Below are 26,399 nucleotides of genomic sequence, written 5' to 3'. Positions count from 1 at the left end.
TAACAGTTACATTCCTTTAAAAACTAATTTCAATCCTGATAAGTATACAATTGTCCTGTGTGCTATTTCTTGCCCAGGAGGATAAACAGCTTATTTATTAGTTCTTCCTTTTACAGTTTTATTGTGCCAAATGCACACTTGAAACAGCTGGTGACATTTTAAACTGGCAAATTTAACCACAGTGTAGGGTACGAACTCTGCTGAAAAGGCTTCAGGAGCGGAAATGCAAAGTTTACATCAGGCACAAAAACAGGGCTTTTTTTGATTAGCTGTATTAATGTAGGTGTTCTTTTTACACAAGTCCCAGGCTTTATGTGCAACATGAGTGTAAACAAAATTCTAACCTGGGCTTCAGGAAAAAAAAAATCACTTATCTCTGCATTTTCATCAGCTGTAAATCTACCTTTCTACTCTTGTAACATTTTTGTGCTGTTTCTCATCTCCACCACAAACAAGTGAGCAAACAATCTGGAAATACAGCATGGTTTAGTCTACATTTTCTAATATTTAAATGTAAGAAGAGTACCTCAACACTGTGTTTTTTTTTTTGTTTTTTTTTTTTTGCTGTGCCCAGTTTAAATAACAAAGCAAATAGGCCTACATTAATGTTTTATGTTTAAGCAGTGAAAGATATTTTTTGAAGCAAAACTCAGTCCCACACACACTTTTCTAAGGTTATATCGTAAGTTCTGTTGAAATGCTTTGTCCAAGGACCAAGATGATTTTACATGTCTTGTGATTAACCTCGATCAGATCCTTCAGGTGTCACACATAGTATTACAGTTTTTCTCCATCGCTTACATGCAGTTCACACATCAGAAACGTCATTCTCACAAGTCTTAATGCAGTTCCTTTCTTATAACACTAACCTTTGCAAAAAGTGACTAAAAGAATCAAACCCTTGTTCACATGTGTCTCAACATGTAAAGTCAGTCAGTTACTTCAACATTGTTGCCAATGAATAAAACCCTTTCTCCAGTGCTTTAAGACTTGGACACTAAATAATGTGATATTTTAATCAAAGCCTTACTGAATAAGAGTACTGTAAAAAAATGTTCAGACACAAAAATTAAATGTGAATGATTTGTTTATTTGCATAATTTAATTACTGTAACTGAGAAAAGCAAAGTGATAAACATGGAACCAGGGCTGTGGAGTCAGAGTCGGAGACAATTTTGAGTACCTGGAGTTGTGTTTGGAGTCGGCAAAAATGTATAGACTCCGACTCCTAATAAATTTAAATTGTAATGAAAAAAAAAATACAGCAAGTTCAAATGTCCCATTCACAAACAATGGTCATAATTAAGTGCTTCTGTGTGATGTAAGAATAAAGCCCAGTGCATAGTTGTGTTACTACAAGTGTGAAGTTCACCTGAGCTATTATACAACCTGACATTCACATATTGTAATCTGGATTATGGTACATTAAAAAAAGTGTTTTCATTTTATTTCCGATATAATGTGTTTAACAAGTTAATCTGAGTGTAAACAAGTGTAATGATGTAGGTTGAGGTGTGTGCTATGGCCTGGTGTGTGTTCAAGGGTACTTGTCTTTTGTTTAAACTGACCAATACGGTAAAGAGTCAACTTCCTAGCCAGTAGTTTCTGTGGTTAAATGGAAAATGCATTAGCATATTAAATACAGAGAGGTCGGGGAGTCAGAGTCAGAAGTACCGGAAACTAAGGAGTCGGAGTCGAAGGATTTATTTACCAACTCCACAGCCTTGCATGAAACTATGCATCAACTATACATGTAATCAAATTTAGAAAATAGCTTGAATTATAGTACAGAAAATTCACACTACATACGAGGTGAGACAAAAAAATAACTGGATTGGTAAAAAAAAAATATTTATTACTGAATTACAGCATTCTAAACATTGTCATCTTCTATATACTCGCCCTCCCGATCTCTACACCACTCCATACGCATTTTCCATTCATTGAAACAGCGCTGGAAGTCTTCTTGCTTGAGGCTCTTCAACAGGCTTGCCGTTTCTGTCTTCACTTCATCCATTGAAGAAAAATGTGTTCCCTTCAGGTCACTTTTGATTTTTGGGAACAAGTAAAAATCACAGGGAGCTAAATCGGGCAAATAGGGAGGATGATCAAGGACAGGAGTGCTTTTGTCAGTCAAAAACTGCTTTACGGAAAAAGCATTGTGCGCGCGAGCATTATCTTGTTGAAGCACCCACACCCCTCTCGACCTGGGCATTGAATGTCTTTCACATTTTCTTGTCCTTCCTTGAAACATTTGTGCCACTCAAAAACTTGTGCGCGAGAGAAACTATTATCACCGTACACTGTTTTTATCATTTCATAATTTTCTGTGGCTGTTTTGTTCATTTTCACAAGAAATTTGATGTTGATTCACTGTTCAATTTTTTTTCACACAACATTGTAGCGGCAACTTGTGTAGCGATTGTTGTGCAAATACTGACTGGAATATTCACAGAATATACCTAGCCAGTCGGCGGTTTGAGACTTGCATGTAGGAGGGGATGTAGTTCTATGATTCACGTCTGACCGACCTCCAGATGGTTTTCTAGGAAAGCCCCAAGCCCAGTTCGGTTATTTTTGTGTCTCACCTCGTATACAGTATGTATATATGTATACCTGTGTAAATCAAAAATAAGAAATTCCTCAAGGGGCATCCAGTCTCTCAACTCTGAGGCCACATCATTGTGTCTACATCACACCTGATGTCCTCCCTTCTGAAACACAGAGGGAAAAATCTTTTTGGCATGCCGCACCCAGGCCCAACAAGCCTCAGGTGTGATGTCCTCACAAGCCAGTATCCATTCCCTCCAGTACTGACATCTGATTATAGTGCTAGTGATCATACACCTTCCATCTCCAAGCAGAGAAGAATTCCTCAAATGAGTTGAGGAATGTTGACTCAAGGGGCAGGAGCACCATTATCACATGTTGGAGGGTTTCAAATCGTTCCTTATACAGTAGGAGTGTTGAGAACTTACATTGTCATTCATCACCACATGACATGGCATGTTGGCCCTCCCAATCCCCTTTTCATTCTCTGGAATGAAAGAGCCCATCCAAGAAGTGAAGGAGCCGGTCTGTGTTACAGGGCCCCATGGCTGCCACTTTGTGAATTACCCCGTGTTCAGCATTAGCGGCACACCTGCATGAAAGCTGCTTTTTGCTCCATTTTCAACACTGTGCACTAGATGAAACCTGAGCATCCATATATTCTTGTGTGTGATTTATGGCAGTGACATGACATGCACCCGTGATACAATATTGAGAACATGTGTATCAGTTTGTTTCAGTCAAACCTGTTTTGAGAACATAAGATTATATTTGTTTTCCATTGAAGAGCAGTTTTACTGCCACCACTGACTGTGTGTAACTGGCCCTGCTCGTTCATACATATCTGAAGAAAGTTTAAAGTGGTTTGATTGAAAGCACTAATGCAATGCAGGACAGTATCAAGATGAGTGAGAGGTCTTTAATTCTGACTAACAAATGTACAAACGACTTTCATGAGTTCTCAGAGTCCAATACATCAACACAATGACAAAACGTCTTTAGTAGTGAAATATGTGTAGAGACAATGTATAAACACAATGAGAAATGCTAATATGTGGGGAAATTCAGTGCTGATTTCACAACTGCATTAAGGGAGAGGAGAATAATGTTCCTGCTGATGTGTGACTTGCATCAAAGTGATCGAGAAAAACTGTAATACATGTGTGGTACTCAAGGATATCATGAGTTTGATGGCATTAATAATAATTAATATAATGGTTTGATGGCAACCATTGTCTGTGTGTGCAAATATACATAGTAACGTGATACTTTTAAACCTGCCTGATCAAATCTGGGGTCATAGGAGGCTGGAGCTTGGCAGAATTAGGTGTGCAGCAGTAAACTCCTTTGGACAGGGTGCCAGTCTATGTAAAGGCACACTCATAGACACAGAGGCCTGTTTGGAGTCTCTACATAACCTGCATGTCTTTGGAATGTGAGAAGAAAGCCCACTCTGCCTTGGGAGGTAATATGCAAAGTCCACAGACGCATGCATTTTAAACACAATATTCTTGACCTATAAGACACCAGCAGTAACCACTGTGCCGTCCAGTGTCAAGTGTAGCTTATTTAATTGAGTAAAAATTGTGCTGCACATTTGGATACTTCAAAAAACAACTCATGATTTAATTATGTGGTGCAAGAAGGTTACAGGGACTGTTTCTGGGTTTGTGAAAAAGAAGAGCTTGGTCTTCAATAGCCCTTGCCCCACCATGTCTAGCAGCATGTACTGATACATATGGTCACATAATCAGGTGTATTCTTGCACCAGGAATTTTGAAAATTAGTTCTGGTGTGAAATAGACATCCCAAGATTAGTGGTGGAGAACCCTTAACTGAAAAGGTGTGCAGAGTGTCCTTGGGTTACTAATTTTCCTGCTGTTAACAAAGTTGACTTCCTTCATTATTGCATACTAAGATTAACGAAGGCTGTTTACTGAGGTGTTTACAATAAAGTAGTTTTAAGTGAGCAAAAGAGTTTGCCCAAATTTCTGTTCTTATTCACCACTGACGTTGTTGATCTAAGATGTGGAATGCTATGTGGGTCATAAACATATTCAGGCATACGCATTTATTTAACACTTCACTTTATTTCACTTATGGATGTGTTAGCTGATAACAACTCCTGTACCTGTAAAGATCACACATCATTGTTGTCACCCTGCTATAAGCTGTCCTCCAACCACTGCAAAAACTTTTATCGCTACTCCTAATACACCAACTTGTCAGTATTTTTGTTTAGGCTTTTGGGAAACATATTGCTGTTTAGTGGTGTTATTGGACAAATTGTGTCTGTGACATTAATGTGTCTAAAGCATTTTAACTTTCATAACATGACATGTAAAACTTTCAGGTAGTGTACAGTCATTTGAAAAAGTAAGTACACTCCATGAAATGTATTCCATTGTGTGAACAAATCAAGATTTGATCTACATTTAAACAGTCTCTTTAGATACAGGTGATATAACAAGCATCATGCCTTATTTACATTTTGTTGTCATTTGTATAATTTAAATAAACATAAATGCAGATTTTACATGTGGGCAAAGTAAATACACCAGTGTTAGTTATCACTACCTCAAGTACCTCAAATTAGAATCAGATGCACCAGATCAGGCACATCACAAGAAAGGCCCTTACCTAATGCTGTCTTCTTTAAACCTGAGTCACTTAGTTTTGTTTGCTGTTTGCTGTTGAAATGTGTGTTATGACCATACCAAGATCAAAAGAGTTCTCTGAGGCCTTCTGGAAGAAGGTTATACATGTTTTTGAGTCTGTGAAGGTGTTTAAGAAGACCTTCAAACAACTAGAAATTAACCATTGCATACAAGTGGAAAAAGATTTTAAACAACTACCAAGTTGTCCACGCCACCCCAGCAAGTCCAGCCCAAGAATTGAAACTAGTCTCTAAGAACATCACAGGACCTACAGGTAGCTCTTTATATAATTGATGTCAAAGTTCATGAGTGTACCATTAGAAAGATGCTGCATTAAATTCATCCACCTCTGCTGTCCAGAAAGAACATCAGGGTAAGATTAAAATTAGCTCATGAACACCTACACAAGGCCTTGACTTCTGGAACATTGTGCCCTGGAGAGACAAGTTATTTGACCACAGTACCAGAAGACATGTTTCGGGAAAACTAAAGACAGCATTTGACTGGTAGAACCTGACACCAACTGCAATGGCAGTGGAAATATTATGGATTGGAGTTGCTTACCATCAAAGAATCCACTATGAATTCTTCATTGTACCAAAGGCTGTTTAAGTGTGATATGAGACCATCTGTAAGAAGACTGAAGCTCAACTGAAAGTGGACCTTGTAGCATGACAGTGACCCTAACCACACATGTAAATTTCCCAAGTAATGGCTGAAAACAATCGAGGCTTTTGGAATAGCCAAGTCAAATTCCAGACCTGAATCCCATCAAGATGCTGTGGGGAGATATGAAACGGGCTGTGCACGCAAGACACCTCACAAACATCCCACAGCTGAAAGAAGTCTGCTTAGAGGAGTGGGGAAAAAATGTTCTCTCAGTTTGTGTTTAAGACTGCTAGACAGTTATAGGAAATGCTGACTTGAGGGGACAATACCAAGTATTAGGGCCAAATGTGGGCTTACTTTTTCCAAAGATGGATATTGAATGTTTGTTCATATTTCATTGAACGAATCATTGCAAAGTTAATTTATTTCAGTTACATCACCTTCATCTAATGATACTGGTTGAACGAATGACTATGTTAAAAAATAAATAGAGATTCCATATGCCCCGACTGAAATGGCCTTAACTTAATTTTCCTTAAAATTTCCATTATACCTTTGGTAAGGGTTTATAGTTCACTGTGATTACAGGGTTAAATATATACTGTATATGTTATATGTTTGTGTTCTGTAATAGTGGTTTTCTTTTGCTTTAATACTGGTTAAAGTTGTTTTTTTCACAGTTATTAGTTATTAAAGCTCAAATTTATCTTTCTGAATAATAGAAGTACTTTTTTGCAGTTTTTTTGCAAATGACTAATGAATGCCATTTTGAACATACTTTTCCAAAATGCTGTGAAAACTCCACTGTTAAATTTATTCATATTCTGACAACTGTCTTAAATTCCCCAAAAGCTTAAGTGTCATTTTAAAAGCCTGTAACAGAACCACAGTCTAGGACAGAAAGTGTTATATTTTGAGCAAGTTCAGCCATCACCACTCATGTACCCTGGTAAAAGCACTTTACCTGCTGGTGCAAAATATCTAAAAAATAGTAAATAATCAGACAATGGGAAGCATTTTGCTTGTTACCCAGTAGTTAAGCAAAGGTGACCCCTAGAGGCTGAAGTGATGAACTGTAAAACAGATTGCTACTGTTTTTGTCCCCAAAAGTGACTGCATGTGAGGCTTCGGCAAGTTAAATATGTCTGCCCATGCTCGAGTAGGTTTAAATAATTGTGCTATATGAGTGTGTCATTTAAATGTTATGGATACAATCATAAACTAATGAAATGAATACACTGGTAAATGTTATTGGTCTAATCAGGAGCTGAATTACAAAATAAAATGACTGAAAAATGGGAAGTTTTTTTTTGCTGGTTTAATATAATTTACAAAAAGAATCCTTAAGTTCACACTATTCAGAGTGTGACAGTTATTTAGATTATCTTTCTAATTTTTTTAGTATTGTTTACCCCCAGTAATTATTTCCCACATGGAACTGTACTTGTCCAGAGCTTGAGCTAATATCTCTTCTCTCTATCCAAAGAGATTGTCCAGGATATCTGAAGTCTGACCTTTTCTGAACGAAACAGATCCAGCTATTTCCTTCTCTATGTATGAAATCACAAAAGTCATGTGCTTAATTTACACAAACTTAGATTTATTATCACTTTACCTTAAATTACTTTTTCTTCTGTAGCTATTCTGATTTTTATATGGGGGTCACTGTTTTTTTTTTTATTAGACTTTTCAAATAGAGGTGATTATTATGGCCGTATGCCTTTAACAGTATCATTAAAACCATTTACTATTAGCAGCATTTGTTACTAGTTCCGCTTGGTGCAGAAATATGCAGCAGTAGTGCAGGAAAAAAAAAAAAAAACTGATGGCAGCCCGATTAAGTTGTGTCTTGAACACATGTATCATGACAGCTTTTTTAAATGCGGAAAAGTGGGTTTATATTACTGACCAGCTGCATATAGCAGAGTACCAATTATGAAGACAGAGAAACGGCTTCAAAGGATATAATCATGTTTGTCAAAAAGGCAATGGCAAGTGTTTTAGCAAGTTAAATCCTCAGTGTTGTGTACCGTGTTGGTTCTCTGCTATGCTGTTATTCTTATATTTTGTTATCATTTGAATGGTCGAGATTTGTTATTTCTTTGCATCCGGTGAGACTCCTGTTTACCCTTCTTTGTCTTACCCCCATCTCAGTTACAGTTATCCTCCAAAGTTGTTATCATGTAGCATGCCAAACCATTTGTTGCAGAATTATAATATGTGGAGAGGACAGCGATATTCTCACTTGCATGTCTGACCAACATTCAGCATGTCGCCACTCTCTGGTGCCTTGAAAACATGTATTAATGTATTAAGATAGAGATCTTCATTTTAGTTAATAGAAAGCAAAAATGAGCTTACCCGATATATTCCTTATCCCCTGATTCTATACCACTTTGCCCCTGAAAATAGTTTTTTCAACATTAACAACTAAAAGTGTATGGAAGATTATTTATAGCAACATTAAATGCAGTCCGGTGTGTTAACAACATTTCACATGATGCATTTAATATTGGCACCATTTTATTGTGTTATAATTAAAACCATATTATCCAAATGGTCGACTGCTTTTCACTACCTCACATGATTTTCATGTCAGTTTCAAATGTAATACTGAACCATGTTACACCGTAATTTGTGTCAACAGGTCACGTAATATAACTAAAAACAAAGCAAACATATTGCATTTCGCTTAGCAGATGATCTGAGTGTATTTTATTTCAATTCAAGGCTATACCTTAATCGTGTGAAATGGGTGACCCTTTGCTCTGATGCCCAAAGGTCATGTGAAAAGACAATTTCCCCTTGATGATTAACAAAGTATATCAAAATAAAAACTGAGTGTAGTCAAACGACCAATTGGTGTCAGAAGGTGCAGCAAAGAACATCAGCAGTTGATGTAAGAGCCATTCCAATAACGAGTATGTTCACCTGGTGAATGGGGAATTGACAAATTGGATCTGCCATCTCTTTCAACAGGCAGGAGCTGATGATGTAAATGACAATTTCATTCTCTTCCATTTTGACTGGTTTCTGGAAAGTGCCAGAGTAATAGAAGGAGCAAGAGGAGAAGAATTTCCATGTGCTACGTTAAAATCCTTAGAATGCTTTCAAGAGCTAAAGTCCTGAAGAGCTTCAGCATCTGATTATCTAGATCATCAACCATGGCTCCTGAACACCGATATTCTTCCTAAATATTGTTTGTAAATACCTGTAGATGGGGATTCCAGTACCAGCTATTGCTAAACGTCTTGATGTATCAGTCAGGACTAAGCAAAAAGCAGTCGCTAAGCAAAATGCAATATGTTTGCTTTGTTTTTAGTTATGACACACAATCTATGGACATGAATTGAAATGCAATATGCTTTTGTATTGCATTTTAAACCTGCATGAAAATGGCATGTCGTAATGAAAAGCATTAGATTATTTGGTTCTTAATTATGACACGATAAAACAGTGCCAAAATTAAACTCACCAAGTGCACATGCATTACATTGTAATGTAGCTAACATGCTGGATTGCATTTAATCTTGGCAGTAATAATCTTCTGTAAAAGTAGGTGTCATACAATAAATAAAAAAAATTACCAACTACCTGGTTCTCTGCACTGAAGGGCATGTCCTACTCTGACAGGCTAATGAAATAAAATGTTTTTAGTCTCAAACAGAGTATAGAGGCCTTCAAACTTCTCAACTAACCAGCAGAATTCTTTTACTTAAATAAAAAGTCACATACTTCAGGACACTAGTGGAAATTAAGCAGAAGAGCATGCAAGATGGAAGCCAGACGTCATTTCATCACAAAAAAGACGTGGGAATCTGGACTAAATTTAAGAGTCATGGAGTCAAAGCAGAAATCTTGACAACTTCTAAGTACCTAGGAGATATATTTGGACAACTTAGCTGATAGTTAATCAAATGCGCTTAATAGAATAAATGGTCTGAGCGTATTCAGGATTTGTAAGGTGGTAGTCTTCAGTATGTTACAGGCAGTCTGGCATTTGGCCTTCCACTATGAATAAACTGAAGCTTAGGGATGTAACACATTAGTAAGTCATGAGACTGTGCAGACCTACCACAGTTCCATGTACATTTGTTCTGTACTGGAGCTAGGAGCATGTGAAATGTGAAGAAAAACTGTATGTGGGTGTTGTGGGAAAATGGGGGCACTCAGCAGCTGACTTTTTATTTGCTCTCTCTCTGTCTGCTCTGTTATTTGGGAGGGGATTGCTTGGGTCAATTATAAGTTAAAACATCACAATATGATATAGCTGTATTCACTCTGTAGTTTCATGATGTAAAGCAGAGGCTCCTAACTCCAGTCCTGAAGGGTCACAGTGGCTACAGTTATTCATTCTAACTATTTTCTTAATTAGTGAGTTTTTTGCTGCTAATTAACTTCATTTTGATTAATTTGCTTTTTAAGACTTGGACCCTTTAAATCAGTGGTGACCATTGTTTGTCCTGGAGGGCCACAGTGGCTGCAGATTTTTGTTTCAACCCAGTTGCTTCATGAAAGTTCATTTGTTGTTGATGAAGCATTCATTGCGCAAGTGACATTTTTCTGCTTCATTTTAGTTAGTCTTAAACAGCTGCTTTTACTGTTTTTAATTTCTCCTTATTAGTAATTAGCCGTGCCCCGCAGCTCTGCCCACATAGAAGTGAAACAGGATAGTGAGGAGGGCCCTGGCTGACTTCCTACTCCTGACGTCACGCTTCCCCCTCTGGCTGCAGCATCTATCTCGGATTAGTGCAAATATATTGCTCCTGCAAGTGAACAACAACAACATTTATTTATTTAGCACATTTTCATACAAATGATACTGTATAGCTCAAAGTGCTTTACAGAATGAAGAAAGAGAAAAAAGAAAAATATTTAAAAAATAAAATTAGGCAATACTAATTAACATTGAATAAAAGTAAGTTCTGATGGCCAGGGAGGACAGAAAAAACAAACAAACAAAAAAAAAAAACTCCAGATGGCTGGAGAAAAAAATAAAATCTGCAGGGGTTCCGAGGCCATGGGACTGCCCAGCCCCCTCTAGGCATTCTACCTCACATAAATGACCTTAATCAGTCCTCATGGTATTCAGGGTTCACATGGAAGAACTTGATGATGGCATTTAATCCATCAACGTAGGGATGTCACAGTGCATTGATTGGGTGGTGGGGGCGGAGATTGCCACCACAGAAAAACAGAAAAAGAACAGCAGAGAAAGTAGGGGTTAGTACAGATTTCGGAGCCACCATGAATGATAATGATAATTAAATGTGTATACAGAGTATCAGGATTAAACTAAAATGAAGCTATGAGAAAGCTGTGTTAAAATAATGTGTTTTTAGAAGTTTTTTTAAGTGCTCTAGTGTATTAACCTGGCGAATTTCTATTGGTAAGCTATTCCAGATTTTACAGTGGGTACGGAAAGTATTCAGACCCCCTTCAATTTTTCACTCTTTGTCATATTGCAGCCATTTGCTAAAATCATTTAAATTAATTTTTTCCCTCATTAATATACACACAGCACCCCATATTGACAGACAAAAAAAGAATTTTTGAAATTGTTGCAGATTTATTAAAAAAGAAAAACTGAAATATCATATGGTCCTAAGTATTCAGACCCTTTGCTCAGTATTTAGTAGAAGCACCCTTTTGAGCTAATACAGCCATGAGTCTTCTTGGGAAAGATGCAACAAGTTTTTCACACCTGGATTTGGGGATCCTCTGCCATTCCTCCTTGCAGATCCTCTCCAGTTCTGTCAGGTTGGATGGTAAACGTTGGTGGACAGCCATTTTTAGGTCTCTCCAGAGATGCTCAATTGGGTTTAAGTCAGGGCTTTGGCTGGGCAATTCAAGAACAGTCACAGAGTTGTTGTGAAGCCACTCCTTCGTTATTTTAGCTGTGTGCTTAGGGTCATTGTCTTGTTGGAAGGTAAACCTTCGGCCCAGTCTGAGGTCCTTAGCACTCTGGAGAAGGTTTTTGTCCAGGATATCCCTGTACTTGGCCTCATTCATCTTTCCCTCGATTGCAACCAGTCGTCCTGTCCCTGCAGCTGAAAAACACCCCCACAGCATGATGCTGCCACCGCCATGCTTCACTGTGGGGACTGTATTGGACAAGTGATGAGCAGTGCCTGGTTGTCTCCACACATACAGTGGTGTGAAAAACTATTTGCCCCCTTCCTGATTTCTTATTCTTTAGCATGTTTGTCACACAAAATGTTTCTGATCATCAAACACATTTAACCATTAGTCAAATATAACACAAGTAAACACAAAATGCAGTTTGTAAATGGTGGTTTTTATTATTTAGGGAGAAAAAAAAATCCAAACCTACATGGCCCTGTGTGAAAAAGTAATTGCCCCCTGAACCTAATAACTGGTTGGGCCACCCTTAGCAGCAATAACTGCAATCAAGCGTTTGCGATAACTTGCAATGAGTCTTTTACAGCGCTCTGGAGGAATTTTGGCCCACTCATCTTTGCAAAATTGTTGTAATTCAGCTTTATTTGAGGGTTTTCTAGCATGAACCGCCTTTTTAAGGTCATGCCATAGCATCTCAATTGGATTCAGGTCAGGACTTTGACTAGGCCACTCCAAAGTTTTCATTTTGTTTTTCTTCAGCCATTCAGAGGTGGATTTGCTGGTGTGTTTTGGGTCATTGTCCTGTTGCAGCACCCAAGATCGCTTCAGCTTGAGTTGACGAACAGATGGCCGGACATTCTCCTTCAGGATTTTTTGGTAGACAGTAGAATTCATGGTTCCATCTATCACAGCAAGCCTTCCAGGTCCTGAAGCAGCAAAACAACCCCAGACCATCACACTACCACCACCATATTTTACTGTTTGTATGATGTTCTTTTTCTGAAATGCTGTGTTCCTTTTACGCCAGATGTAACAGGACATTTGCCTTCCAAAAAGTTCAACTTTTGACTCATCAGTCCACAAGGTATTTTCCCAAAAGTCTTGGCAATCATTGAGATGTTTCTTAGCAAAATTGAGACGAGCCCTAATGTTGTTTTTGCTTAACAGTGGTTTGCGTCTTGGAAATCTGCCATGCAGGCTGTTTTTGCCCAGTCTCTTTCTTATGGTGGAGTCGTGAACACTGACCTTAATTGAGGCAAGTGAGGCCTGCAGTTCTTTAGACGTTGTCCTGGGGTCTTTTGTGACCTCTCGGATGAGTCGTCTCTGCGCTCTTGGGGTAATTTTGGTCGGCCGGCCACTCCTGGGAAGGTTCACCACTGTTCCATGTTTTTGCCATTTGTGGATAATGGCTCTCACTGTGGTTCGCTGGAGTCCCAAAGCTTTAGAAATGGCTTTATAACCTTTACCAGACTGATAGATATCAATTACTTCTGTTCTCATTTGTTCCTGAATTTCTTTGGATCTTGGCATGATGTCTAGCTTTTGAGGTGCTTTTGGTCTACTTCTCTGTGTCAGGCAGCTCCTATTTAAGTGATTTCTTGATTGAAACAGGTGTGGCAGTAATCAGGCCTGGGGGTGGCTACGGAAATTGAACTGAGGTGTGATACACCACAGTTAGGTTATTTTTTAACAAGGGGGCAATTACTTTTTCACACAGGGCCATGTAGGTTTGGATTTTTTTTCTCCCTAAATAATAAAAACCATCATTTAAAAACTGCATTTTGTGTTTACTTGTGTTATATTTGACTAATGGTTAAATGTGTTTGATGATCAGAAACATTTTGTGTGACAAACATGCAAAAGAATAAGAAATCTGGAAGGGGGCAAATAGTTTTTCACACCACTGTACCTCAGTGCAAGACACATGACAGCCCGCATGGAGTTTGCTAAAAGACACCTGAAGGACTCTGAGATGGTGAGAAATAAGATTCTCTGGTCTGATGAGACCAAGATAGAACTTTTTGGCCTTAATTCTAAGCGGTATGTGTGGAGATGGCTGCAATATGACAAAGAGTGAAAAATTGAAGGGGGTCTGAATACTTTCCGTACCCACTGTAGGTCCATAACAATAGAAGGCTGCCTCACCACATCTTTTAAGTTTAGCCCTTGGAATTATAAGCATACACTCATTAGAAGATCTAAAGTTACAATTTGGAGTGTAAGGTGAAAGACATTCTGAAATATAGGATGGAGTGAGATTATTTAATGCTTTGTAAACCATAAGCAGTACTTTAAATTCAATTCTAAATGACACGGGTAACCAGTGGAGTGACATCAAAACTGGAGAGATGTGTTTGGATTTTCTTTTCCTAGTTAAGATTCTAGCAGCTGCATTCTGCACTAGTTTCAATCGACTGCTGTCTTTTTTGGATAGTCCTGAGAGGAGTACATTACAGTAATCTAGCCGACTGAAAACAAAAGCGTGAACTAATTTCTCAGCATCTTGCTTTTCTTAAGTGAAAAAATGCTGTCCTAGTAGTCTGATTTAAAATTCAGGTTAGAGTCAATAATTACCCCTAAATTCTTTACCTCCATCTTGTCTTTTAATCCTAATGGATCAAGTTTATTTCTAATACCCTCATTATATCAATTTTTTGCCAATGACTAAAATTTTTGTTTTCTCCTTATTTAGTTTGAGAAAATTACTACTCTTCCATTCAGAAACACAAGTAAGACATTGTGTCAGCGAATCAAGAGAGTGCGGGTCATCAGGCGCTGTTGATAAATACAGTTGTGTGTCTTTAGCATAGCTGTGGTAGCTCACATTATGCTCTGAGATAATCTGACCTAATGGAAGCATGTAAATCGAAAAGAGCAGCGGACCCAGAATAGAGCCTTGTGGAACACCATATAGAATATCATATGTCTTTGAAGTATAATTACCACAACTAACAAAGAATTTTCTACCTGCCAGGTATGACTCAGACCAATTTAAGACACTACCAGAGAGGCCCACCCATTGATTAAGATGATTTCTAATAATATTGTGATCAATGGTATCAAATGTGGCACTCAGATCTAAGAGGATGAGAACAGATAAACGGTCTCTGTCTGTATTTCCCTGCAAGTCATTTACTACTTTAATAAGTGCAGTTTTTGTACTGTGATTTGTTCTAAAACCCGACTGAAACTTATCAAGAATAGCAGGTTTATTGAGGTGATCATTAAGGTGCATAATGACTGCCTTCTCTAGAATTTTACTTAAGAAAGGCAGGTTAGAAATAGGTGTAAAATTTTCAAAAGCAGAGGAGTCGAAATTATTTTTCTTGAGCAGGAGTTTAACTACAGCAGTCTTAAGACAGTCTGGGAACACCTCCATATCTAATGACAAGTTTACTATGTCAAGAATACTATCAATTAGCGTGCTAGATACTTCTTTCAAAAAACATTTTGGTATTGGGTCTAGGCTGCAGGTGGTGGGTCTCAGTTGAGAAATTATTTTATATAAATCAGGTAAATCTATCCTGGTGAAAGAATTTAATTTGTTTAAAATGGAGTACTGGGGTTTAAGAGGATCAGTATTGGGGACATGTACTATATTATTTCTAACATCATTAATTTTGTGATTAAAAAATACAGCAGAAGCCTCACAAGTTTCACTGGAAGTTTTTTGGAGGCGTTGAGTGACCTGGGTTTAGCAGACAATCAATTGTGGAGAATAAGACTCCTGGATTACTAGCATTGTTATTTATAATTCTAGAGAAATAGCAGTGCCTCTCAAGACAGACTATGTTGTTGTGTTCTGTTATTTTACTTTTCAATATCTCATAGTGGATAATCAGTTTAGTTTTTCTATGATACTTACCACGATGAGAGAAGTCGCAAAATCAACTGGAATGTTCAAGTAAATTCTAGAAGGAGTTCTGTTGTTCACTAGCTAAGCGGATGAAAGATACGCCCCAAGGCTGGCACGTGAGTGAAGAGAGCCACGCCCCCTTCCCCTCGACCCACTGTGTCTCTCTCGGATTTGCGCAAATAAATTGGTACCACAAGCGAACTATGATACTTAGTGCGATGAGAGGGGTTGCAAAATCAACTGGAATGTTAAAGCAAATTATAGAAAAAAAACCGATCTAAATCCGTTAAGTCTTGTGAAAAGTGGACAGACATACATACAGACAGACATTGGATTTTATATATATATATATATATATATATATATATATATATATATATATATATATAAAGAGAGAGAGAGAGAGAGAGAAGATGCAAATGATAAAGGAACCAGCAGTTCTTCATCTAGCTTGTTTCCATTTACACCCGTGTGTATTCATTGAGCACTGTTTGGTTTAATAAAATACTTAGAAGGAAACTAAAGTGAAAGTGAAATTACTCTTCCGTTTTAGGGTTCAAGTCATTTGGATGATATCATTAGAAAGGAAAAAAAAATCTACGGTTTAAGAATGAACTGACATTGCAGAGTTAAATCACTAAGAATTCATGGTATTAAGTAAGACCTGCTATTGGCAAGGATTGTTTTCTAATTAAGCAACTGGGTTGGAACAAGAACCTGCAGCAACTGTACCCCCCCTGGACTGACTTTGATCATCCTCGATGTAAAGCTATGCATATGAATGTAATAATACACAACACAAAGTGTAAGACTAACTAAATAAAAAATAAAATACAACACTTATCTGTGAGGCAAAATGAGGCTAATTGGTTTCTTATGTTTAGATTTGCACTTAGGGAAGAGCCACTCCACTGTTCTTGTGTTTATTCAGCAGCAGATGGTCGCAGGCTGGGACGTCCAGTTCTTGGCAGCATCCTGCTGATATGCAGGATATGTTTTATTCTGTAGTTGGTGTGCAATAAATTTAAGGAATCCTTGTCAAATAAGACATTTATTACAACGGATTACATATGTATACCATTTGTTATTATGTAAAGTAATTTTTTTTTAGTTTTGTGTTGAGTTGAAGAAAATCAAATCTGGCATAATATTACATAAATATTTAATCAGGCTACAAATGATATATTGACAGGCATTGGGTGCTTTTTGTCATGCTATATACCATGTTGAGAAAGCAAAAGAAATTTCACCAATTGCTGTACCATTACTCATTGATGACACCATATCGATACATGGCTAATTAAAAACAAGATTGCATCAGTTTCCATGTCAAGCCCCTAGGTTACGCATTCACTTCAGGGGGCTTCCTACCTCATCTACATTGGATACAAGGCACTAACCAATTGTGATCCGGAAAACTAGTCCAATACTGAGAGTAAACACACACTCTCTTACTCACTCCAGGCAAATTTAGAGTCACAGGTTAAAAAGATCTTCATGTCTTTGGGATATACAGTAGAAGGCCAACCAGATGTTACTGAGTGTTGATCCATGTCTTGAGATTACACGTATGTTACAAAACGATGTATCCATGTTATTTTAAGAAGAAAAGCAGGAAAATCATTGTGAGATTCAGCCATTTTTATTGGAGACCGGCTGTATGTTTTACCTCACCAATTACCCCTTTTGACTTCCTCCGTATGGATTAACCTTGGAAAACCATCACAAAGCACCTTTTTTTGAATGTTTTTGAATGTTGATGCTCAGTTATGAATTGATGTTTCTGTTCTGTTGACAACCAGTCAATAATAACTGAAAAAGACACACACTTGCTGTTATTCTTTCACTATATGGAAGGTCTTTTCTTTATGTGGCAAAGATTGCCTTCTACCTCTAGATTGGTAATGCATACAAGTGTTTCAATGAGAGAGAGTATTAAGCAGGCATGTAGTATGTAATCAGGTAACTTGAACTTAACAGGCATCTGTTGATCCATCCGTCTTCCTAACCCACTTATCCAGGGCAGGGTCGCAGGGCAGCTGGAGCTTATCCTAGCAAACATTGAACGCAAGGCAGGAGCAATCTCTATATATGATGCCAGTCCATTGTAGGGAGAAGACACACACAACTGGGCCACTTCAGCAGCGTCATTTCACTATTATATTATTTGTCTGTTGTTACCTGCCATGGCAGAACACAACCACTGCATAAACAGCAAAAGTAGGGTTATAAGCAGCTATAGCTTGGCATTAGGGGTTTTTGGGTTGTCATAACTTTACTCATATCAGAGGCTGTCAACACCAAATGTTTAGGAAATCTATCCATACCTCAAGAAAATTAGTTACCAGAATCTGTGATAAAATAATTATTTCTAGTTTTCTTTCGTTATCACAAGGGTGCCTCATAAACATGAAAGGCATGTTTTCTAAAATTGAAACCTTTTTGTGCTTCAAAGTGGACATATTAGGTAAGTTTTAAGCCCTTTCCATTTACTTACAGACTTGTGTACCCTAAAGCCCCATTGTAAGCTACAAGAACAGAAAAGGTTTTTTCAAATTTATCAACAACGCTTCACTTTAGAATTCAGTTTTATGTGGCAAAGTAATATACTATGATTGTGAAGAGAAGAAACAACTTATCCTTTAGTGACAGCCACATAGATTCCCACTTGTAAGTGAGCTCAGTCTGTGTATTTCAGTGAGTTTATGGTGTTCAGTTTATGTAAGATGGTCCTTCAAGGACATTCAAGTCTGTTTGTGATTGAGTTGGAAAAACAAACTGTGTTGACTCCAAAAGGCCCGTAGGTGGCAGAATGTGTCCATGACATGATTTTTAAGTTAAGGAGCAGTGGATTGAATAGAGACCTTTTGTCAGCTAAGGCCAAAGCAGTTTTGCTACTTCTTCACCACACATTTTGCCAAGAAATGGTTTGATTCATTATCAAGGAAACTGTGTGATAAACTAAACACATGTCAAGCTGACTGTGGAAGTGAAACATTTGTCTTGCACTATGCAGCTTGCAAATCATTAATGCTTTTTATAACTTAATTCAGGCATCCTCTCCTCTGCCTTAATTTGTCCATAAAGAAATATGGTTTATGTCTATGCTGCAACTAAACTTCTTTTCACTGGGGTGTTGTCCCATTCTTGATCATTCTTGTCTCATTCTTGATCAGAGTGCTAGTGAGAATGGGCTTACAAATGCTACTATCTGCCAGAGTCCTCTTGTCACAAGCTGTCAGCCTCTCCAGTCGTTTAAAATCTGCTTCATATTTGTGAGTTTTTCATCAGTTCCTTAGCATATCATGAGTCATGCTGTTTTTAGTCTCCTTTTTAATAAATACTTTACTACTGTTAGTGTGCACTGTTGTTATAGATGGTTATCATTTGGACTGATGAAGAATATAGTTTTGTCATATTTAGGCTTATGTGCCCAAAAGCATGAGAAGCCTCCTCTTGTTTAAATTACTACTTGTAACATTCTGCTATTTTCTTTTTCCACAGCTTAAATCTAATTCTGTGTTTGAGGAAAGTTACCAAAGTATATACATGAATGTAAACCCAATGAGGTCTACCAAAGTAAATAGTAGCGTGTTTTCAAGTTCCTTACTACAGATGCTATTTTAAAATTTCATTAGAATGGCTCAGTATTTCAAAACTTAATAATCCACACATAGTCCAAATGAAACTTATTACATGACTTAGAAGTGCAGAGGATAACCCCGTTGCTTCACTTATTCACTGTGCTGGGTTTAAATAAGGCACTCGATGGCTGTCTTTATGGAGTTTTGTTCGTCGTCCATGGAAGTACACGAGTCTTTCTCCCACATCCCAGAGATGTAAGCGTTTCTTTAATTGGAAGTTGTAAACTGGCTCTGTGTAATGTATGAGTGGATTTATGATGGACTGGTATCCCATCCATCCATCCATCCATCCATTTTCCAACCCGCTGAATCCGAACACAGGGTCACGGGGGTCTGCTGGAGCCAATCCCAGCCAACACAGGGCACAAGGCAGGAACCAATCCCGGGCAGGGTGCCAACCCACCGCAGGACACACACAAACACACCCACACACCAAGCACACACTAGGGCCAATTTAGAATCGCCAATCCACCTAACCAGCATGTCTTTGGACTGTGGGAGGAAACCGGAGCGCCCGGAGGAAACCCACGCAGACACGGGGAGAACATGCAAACTCCACGCAAGGAGGACCCGGGAAGCGAACCCAGGTCTCCCAACTGCGAGGCAGCAGCGCTACCCACTGCGCCACCGTGCCGCCCTCCCATTCAGGGTTATTTCCGACTTGGGCCAAGTGATGGGTCCCTATCCACTGCAACCCTGAATTGGATTGCGCATCTCTGAAAATGATGTACTGTGGTGAATTACTTGCTTCCTTAATGTGTTTGTTCTTTATGAAGGCAATTTATAGTGCCAAATGTCTATTTCTGTTCAGCAAATCAAGCTCTGTGAAATCTGACAAGTGGTTCAAATCTGTGTTAACAAATTCTTAAAATAGCAAATTATTTAAGCAATCTGTGTTATTACTTGTTGGGTAGTGTAGCGTCATATGTTGACCCTATTTTCCTGTTTTATTTTCTTTATTGTGTAGACTTAACAAAAGTCACTCTGTGGTCAGATAAACTACTTCAGTTCAGCACTTCTTTCCCCTTCTTTCTTTATCTTTCACCTTGGTCAACTAGACAGAGTTAAAGAACAGGCAGGAGGAGAAACTACATTTTTAACTATGCATTATAGATTTGCGCTGGCAATCGGAAGGTTGCTGGTTCGAATCCCATAAATGCCAGTAGGGACTCTGCTCTGTTGGGCCCTTAAGCAAGGCCCTTAACCTACAATTGCTGAGCGCTTTGAGTAATGAGAAAGCGCTATATAAATGCAAAGAATTATAATACAAGCAAATAGAATCTGGCTTTGTAAACCAAGACCATACATCCTGATAATGCTAAATTTGTAATTTCAGGTGGCACAATAACTTATAGTTTCTTTTGATTCTTCCTGGTCAGCTCATCTTCTGCACAGTCCCAGCCAGCCTGCTTTCTTCAGGTCATCTTCTGGTCTGCGTTTGTCAGGATGCAACATGGCAGAGAGAGAGAGAGACTATGCTTTTTCAAGTCTCTCACTTTATTGTCCTTCTGTAGCTCCTGACAAACACACACACATTCCTTGGCCAATGGTATGGCTCAGACACAGTGCCCCCCACATCTCAAATACTTTTGCTTCTTTTCAGTGTCCTCCAAACAACCAACCAAGAAAGGAAATGCAAGTCATTATGCAATAGATCTAGCCCTCTCCGTCAAAGGGCACCAGCAAACTCAGCCATAAAAACCAGCTTTGAGTGTAGAGAAAAAATGGTTTGTCCATTTTCCTTGCTCTTTAAACATTATAACAAGTAAAATGCTAATTTTATAAATAAAGACATAGTACTAGGGTGTTATACCATTTTAGCCGTTATGGATGCCATCAGAAGTCAAGCAAAATGTCATGTCATATAATGACATACAAAATATTTATCAATTTATATGCAACATATCACAACACAACACTTCAACAACAACAACATGTATTTATATAGCACATTTTCATACAAACAATGTAGCTCAAAGTGCTTTACAAGATGGAATAAAAAGGAAGTTAATATATAAAACATAAATAAGATTAGGCAATAATATTATACAGTATGTAACAAAGAAAAAGGTAAGATTGTAAGTCAATCAAATTTCAAAAAGATAACTTTTTTGTATATTGTAAAGTTAAAAAAATAAGCAATAACCTGGACCAATAATATAAATAAGCAAATAATGCAGGCATATACATAAATACTATAAAACAACTTCTATACAGTAAGTTGATAGTTCTCTTATAATATATTGCTGGTCATTTTAGGATTTTTTTTTTTTTTTAGCTTGAATGCTTTATTGTAGTTTCTCAGACGAGTGCATCATGTTTATACAGTAAATTTCACTTTATACTGGTAATAAATTAATTTGGATAAAGTTGGGAAGTTCTACTGTTTAAGAGAGAGAGGTTAGGAGCACACGCTGATACAGCGCATTGCGCACCCACCACATGACAAACCAACTCAGGATCCCAGATTAGGACCCGAGTGCAGCCATGCAATGGGTGACACCTCAGCACCACACTACTTCAGATGAAGTGGAACAGTATGAGGTTTTTTATGGTGGCTGGAGTGCCAATTCTGCCACCAACCCCCAGGTTTTTCCCTGCAGGTTGCAGGGCCTACATGCAGGGCTGGATGCAGATTAATACTTAATTAATATTAAGTATTAATATTAATTAATACTCAGGACGGAGCAATTGCAGGTCAAGGGCCTAAAGAAGTAGAGTCACTTTTGGCATTCACGAGATTTGAACCGGCAACCTTCCGATTGCCAGTGCAAATCCCTAGCCTCAGAGTCACCATTCCCTGCTGTTTAATTGATGCATTTAATGTGGGTGAAGGTGTAGAAACTATGAACACGGTAAAGGTTAAGTGTGCCTAAAGGAAATTCTGGAGCTGTGCTCAGGTATGATTATATTCTGCAATGGAAGGGAGTTGTTTTAAACAAGCTGTATGGTGAGCTTTAGTGGGTGGGAACTTTGAACATTAAGCAAACAAGAAAATTACTGAGCTGAAATAATTAGGCACATGTGCACTTGATGAGTTTTATTGGATTGGAGAAAGCCAGGTGCAAAGAAGGCATGTTTGGAGAGATAACAAATCCTATTAAGATATATTAAACCATCACCAACTGTGTGCATTTGCATGGACATTCTAATATAAGTTTCAGGTAAGATTATCAGATAGAACTTAATGCTTGAAAAGTAAGCTAGCTAGAAACAATTAAAATAGCAAGCAGAACCATGAACGACACAAATAGAAAAGAACAATACATTCAGTCAACTGGACTTTTATTGGTATTACGGAGTTGCATGTCAAACGCAGTCCTTGTCATAATGAACAGACTTTTGGTTAAATAAAAAATACATCACAGAAAAGGATGACGACCATGCTGGGAGAGACCTTTAACTTTGATTATGACTCACAGTATGCTGAAACCACATGAAGGCACCACTGAGCCCCAAACCCCAGACCTAGTAATACTCAACACAGTTCCAGGTTCAAATAAAGGATTTTATTTGATGAAAGTAACACCTTCTTTATCTGAACACCAGTAAAATACACTACACGCAATTCTTCTTCCACCTCTAAGTGAGTGTTGCCGACTGCCTAATGACTCATTTAAGTGAGGTGGCGGGCTCTCTGTTAAAGTTGATCTGGGAACGGCTTCTGGTGTCCTGTCCATGTTGTGTGGAGCACTTCGGGTTTGTCTGGAAACCAGAGCAGTCCTCTCCTAGCTGCACTCTCTAACTGTCCTCAAAGACCCTGACAAGGCTGCATTTTCAGACTCCAGCTCTCATGCCACCCTGCGGTTGTCCTAATTGGATTCAGCTCTGAGGAACACTGCCATCTGTCGTGTGGGGGAATTACCAGCTCCTGTTAAGCCAGTTTGCTTGGTCCTCCCATTATGACCTCCTGGCCGGGTATGAATCCTTCCTTTGTCCTGGGTAGAATGCCTGTCCTTCATTCCTGGCACCAAGAATTAGTGATCAGTGGAGAAATGAGCTAAACAAAGGAATACTATACCCAGAAATTGTGTTTTTTTGTTTATACAGTATATTAGTTGCCCTATGTACTTTGTAGTGGTAACTGAGAAAAAAAAATAATCTAGTGTTTTCATGTAGAAGGGAGAAAAAAAAAGTTTCTGATATAATACAAGCCAACAGTGACCAATGCCGTGCAATTCCAAACAATTTGAAAAATGTACATGGAAGAAAGAGAAAAAAAAAATACCACATTACTCATGTTGCATAAACCCACGTGTCAGTTAGCCAGTATTCTCAAAATGTCCAAAACGCATGGTCTTTTGCCAAAATGCTGTTAAATTGCTACTTCTGGAATAATCGGTGCACATCCAAAACAGACAGCTTGAAGGAAGTCACTTTTTGAATTGAAGACAGCACTATTGACCAGTGAATGAGGGGGAGAGCTGGGTCTTTAGTTCAAAAAATCATTCAAAGGTAAGGGCTGGATAAGTGACATGTTGATTATATGAGATGATTATTGTGAGATTTTTTTTTTCCTTGGACATCTTTGACATCTGTGTCTTCTTCATTGCCATTCGCTTAAAAATAGAATGGTGCAGCTCAAGATTATTTGTGTGACGTCAGATGGCTAATCCCTGAGACACCTAGTTTGGGACAGTGGGACAACAGGTTCCAAATGGGAACATATACACTAATCCCAATTTTTGTAGATCTTAAAATGTAGCCTGTGTGTTTCTTTCTTTTTTATCAGGACTATAATAATAATAAATAATAATAAATTTTATTTATATTGCACTTTATATTATATACATTTTAGTCCAGCACCTTAATCAGTAGGGGACCTCCTTGCCTAAAAACCTAACAACACATTGCATCTGTTTTTATTATTATTAGTTTTTTAATCTAAGCTAAAACAGAGAATGTGTTAGTGGAGTGTGAGTGAGTGTGCCTTGTAATGGACTGGTTATTGCCTTTTCTTTATTGCTCCCAGGATGTTCACTGCTTTGAACAGTGGGTTAGAAAATGAATTGATGGATGAATGAAAACAGTTGCTTCCATATTTAAATAATTGAAATTCCGTCAGATTTCGTGATTTGTTTGGTTACTTAGTACTTTTCTCCCCGTACTTACATTAGTTAACCATTCCAGATATTTATTTGTATTTCCTAATTCACAAATATTAGAATACCTGGTCATTTTCCTTACCAAAATATTGTTTATAAGGAAGGAGAGATTTCAAAAGGTGTGAAGAATGTCCCCAATACTGTGTTTGTGTAAAAGAAATTTTTGGATTGGTTATTAAAATAGGTGATGCATTATACTCGGACCACCAAGGTGCACTTGAAACATGCGTATCACTATCACTATAGAACAGAAACTGAGAAGAAGCACTTGTACACATTGTCACTGTCCCCTCACAATTTCACTGCTGTTCTCCTGCTTCCTAAGAGCACCATGTGCTATCCCCTTCAGTTAACAGCCAATCAGAATGAATTCAAATTGTAAATATTTTACAACTACTTAACAAACTCCTATGGAAAAAAATGACCTGAGTGTCTTAAGACTAGGACCCTCAAGCAACACGAGTACTGTATATCACTCTATTAGCTGTTGTGATGTTAGTTATTTTTTACACATAAGAAAACCAGACACATTTATCAGAATGCTGCTATGTCTGGGAAACTGCTGGGCTCTGTGTTTCAAGTTATTTAACTTCAGCTTTGTGCTCTCATGCTTCAACTTGTTGATCTGAATATTTGCAGGAATCCAATATGAGTCTAGTTTGAGCACCGTATCACTAGACCACCCTGCCAATTGCTTTCCAAAATGAAATAATTTTACTTTCAGGTTTGGCTCATTTAGAAAATTCTTGATTCTTTAAACATTTTCTAAACTATTTTTATGCATGCCGTATTCTCAGACCTCATCTCTCGGCTCATTGGCAGAGTTGTCTCTTTTTATGCCAGTATTGTGTCACACAGAGTTAACCACAGTTATTTGTACTCACTGATTACATGAAGCTTTCAAGTAAATGTTATGTTTTGACCAAAGTTAGCAGTAAGACCCTCTTTAGTTTAAAGAATACTTTATTTATATTTGGAATTTACTGTTACTAATATTATATTGATAAGAAGGTATCTTTAAATTTTATTTAAACATTTTTGTTTTGATTAAAAAAAACTTTCAAACATTGTAAGAGTAATTATTTTGTCATCTTTTTCTTCCAGCTGTGAAATTCAAAGCCCACGATTGGGTTTGAGAGGAGCCTCCTATGGCCTCAGAGCTTGATGAAGCTGAAGATGGTGGCTATACTGAACTGGCTAGACCTCTTCATATGCAGTATCTGGAACGCGCCTTAAAACTTGACGCTTTCTTGCGACAGACTGCTGCTTTCTTCAATAAAAATGCTTCAAGGTATACTAGAAAATAAGGTTTCATCTGCAATATTTATTTATTTATATAATTATATTTTTTGGTGAACATCGGCCTTGGCTTGCTTTGAACATTTTGGTCTAATTATTTGAAATTGTCTTTGTGTGCTTGGTAATGCTGGGCTGTAGAATGGTGCTGTATAAAATAAAACTGGACTGATTGCAGTTTGATAGTATGAATATTTTCTACTCCATGATATGATTTATTCTATTTGTGGGCTGAATTTTAGTTAAAAGATCGAGGAATGATCCTCGCCCATTTCTCTTCTTTATCACTGCCCTCCAACTTAAAGAGTGCCACAAAGTACTACCATATTAGTTTAGGATTTCCTAACTTCCTTCTAACAGCCCACCTCCTTTGGTGTTACAGAAATTTATTCTTGGATGGAAGTGTTTGATCTGTGCTGTTTTTGCATTTGTCACACTTGTTTCCTTTGTACCATGTCATTTGTTTCCTCAGTAGTCTTCTTTCTCCACACTCTGTTCCAAGTGCAAAACAGATTTTTTCAGCCTCTCATTTCCTTACAGATTTCGCTACTGTTGTTCATGTTCTTCTCTTGATTATTTTCAGTCCAGCCATCGTTGCCCTATTACTCTCAAATAGTTTTCATCAAACCAATTGTACTTTTTCTGCTTGGTTTTTAAATCAAACACGACCTTGTCTAACATCTTTACTGTCCTTTTTTAGACTCTGCCACTTTTGTTGTATTACTGTGTCCCTTCTGTCTGTCCTATAATTCTCTTTTGATAATTTTCAACCAGTCTTTCATCCTGTTTCTGGCTGCCAGCTATATTTGTATTCTTTCAC

At 37.9% G+C, this 26,399-nt stretch overlaps 1 protein-coding gene across 2 annotated transcripts in view; it reads left to right on the top strand.

Annotated features, from left to right (window-relative positions):
* ino80 (INO80 complex ATPase subunit) overlaps nt 1-26,399 on the top strand; it is a 191,659-nt gene that overhangs the window by 11,569 nt on the left and 153,691 nt on the right. For both annotated transcript variants that reach the window (XM_051919982.1, XM_028821952.2), the window contains exon 2: nt 25,388-25,574. In XM_051919982.1, coding sequence (XP_051775942.1) covers nt 25,432-25,574 — 143 coding nt within the window. In that variant the 5' untranslated portion in view covers nt 25,388-25,431. The remainder of the gene's footprint in view (nt 1-25,387; nt 25,575-26,399) is intronic.

The sequence above is a fragment of the Erpetoichthys calabaricus genome, chromosome 16 (assembly GCF_900747795.2).
Source record: "Erpetoichthys calabaricus chromosome 16, fErpCal1.3, whole genome shotgun sequence".
NCBI lineage: Eukaryota > Metazoa > Chordata > Cladistia > Polypteriformes > Polypteridae > Erpetoichthys > Erpetoichthys calabaricus.
This window is presented reverse-complemented; position numbering and strand designations above follow the sequence as displayed.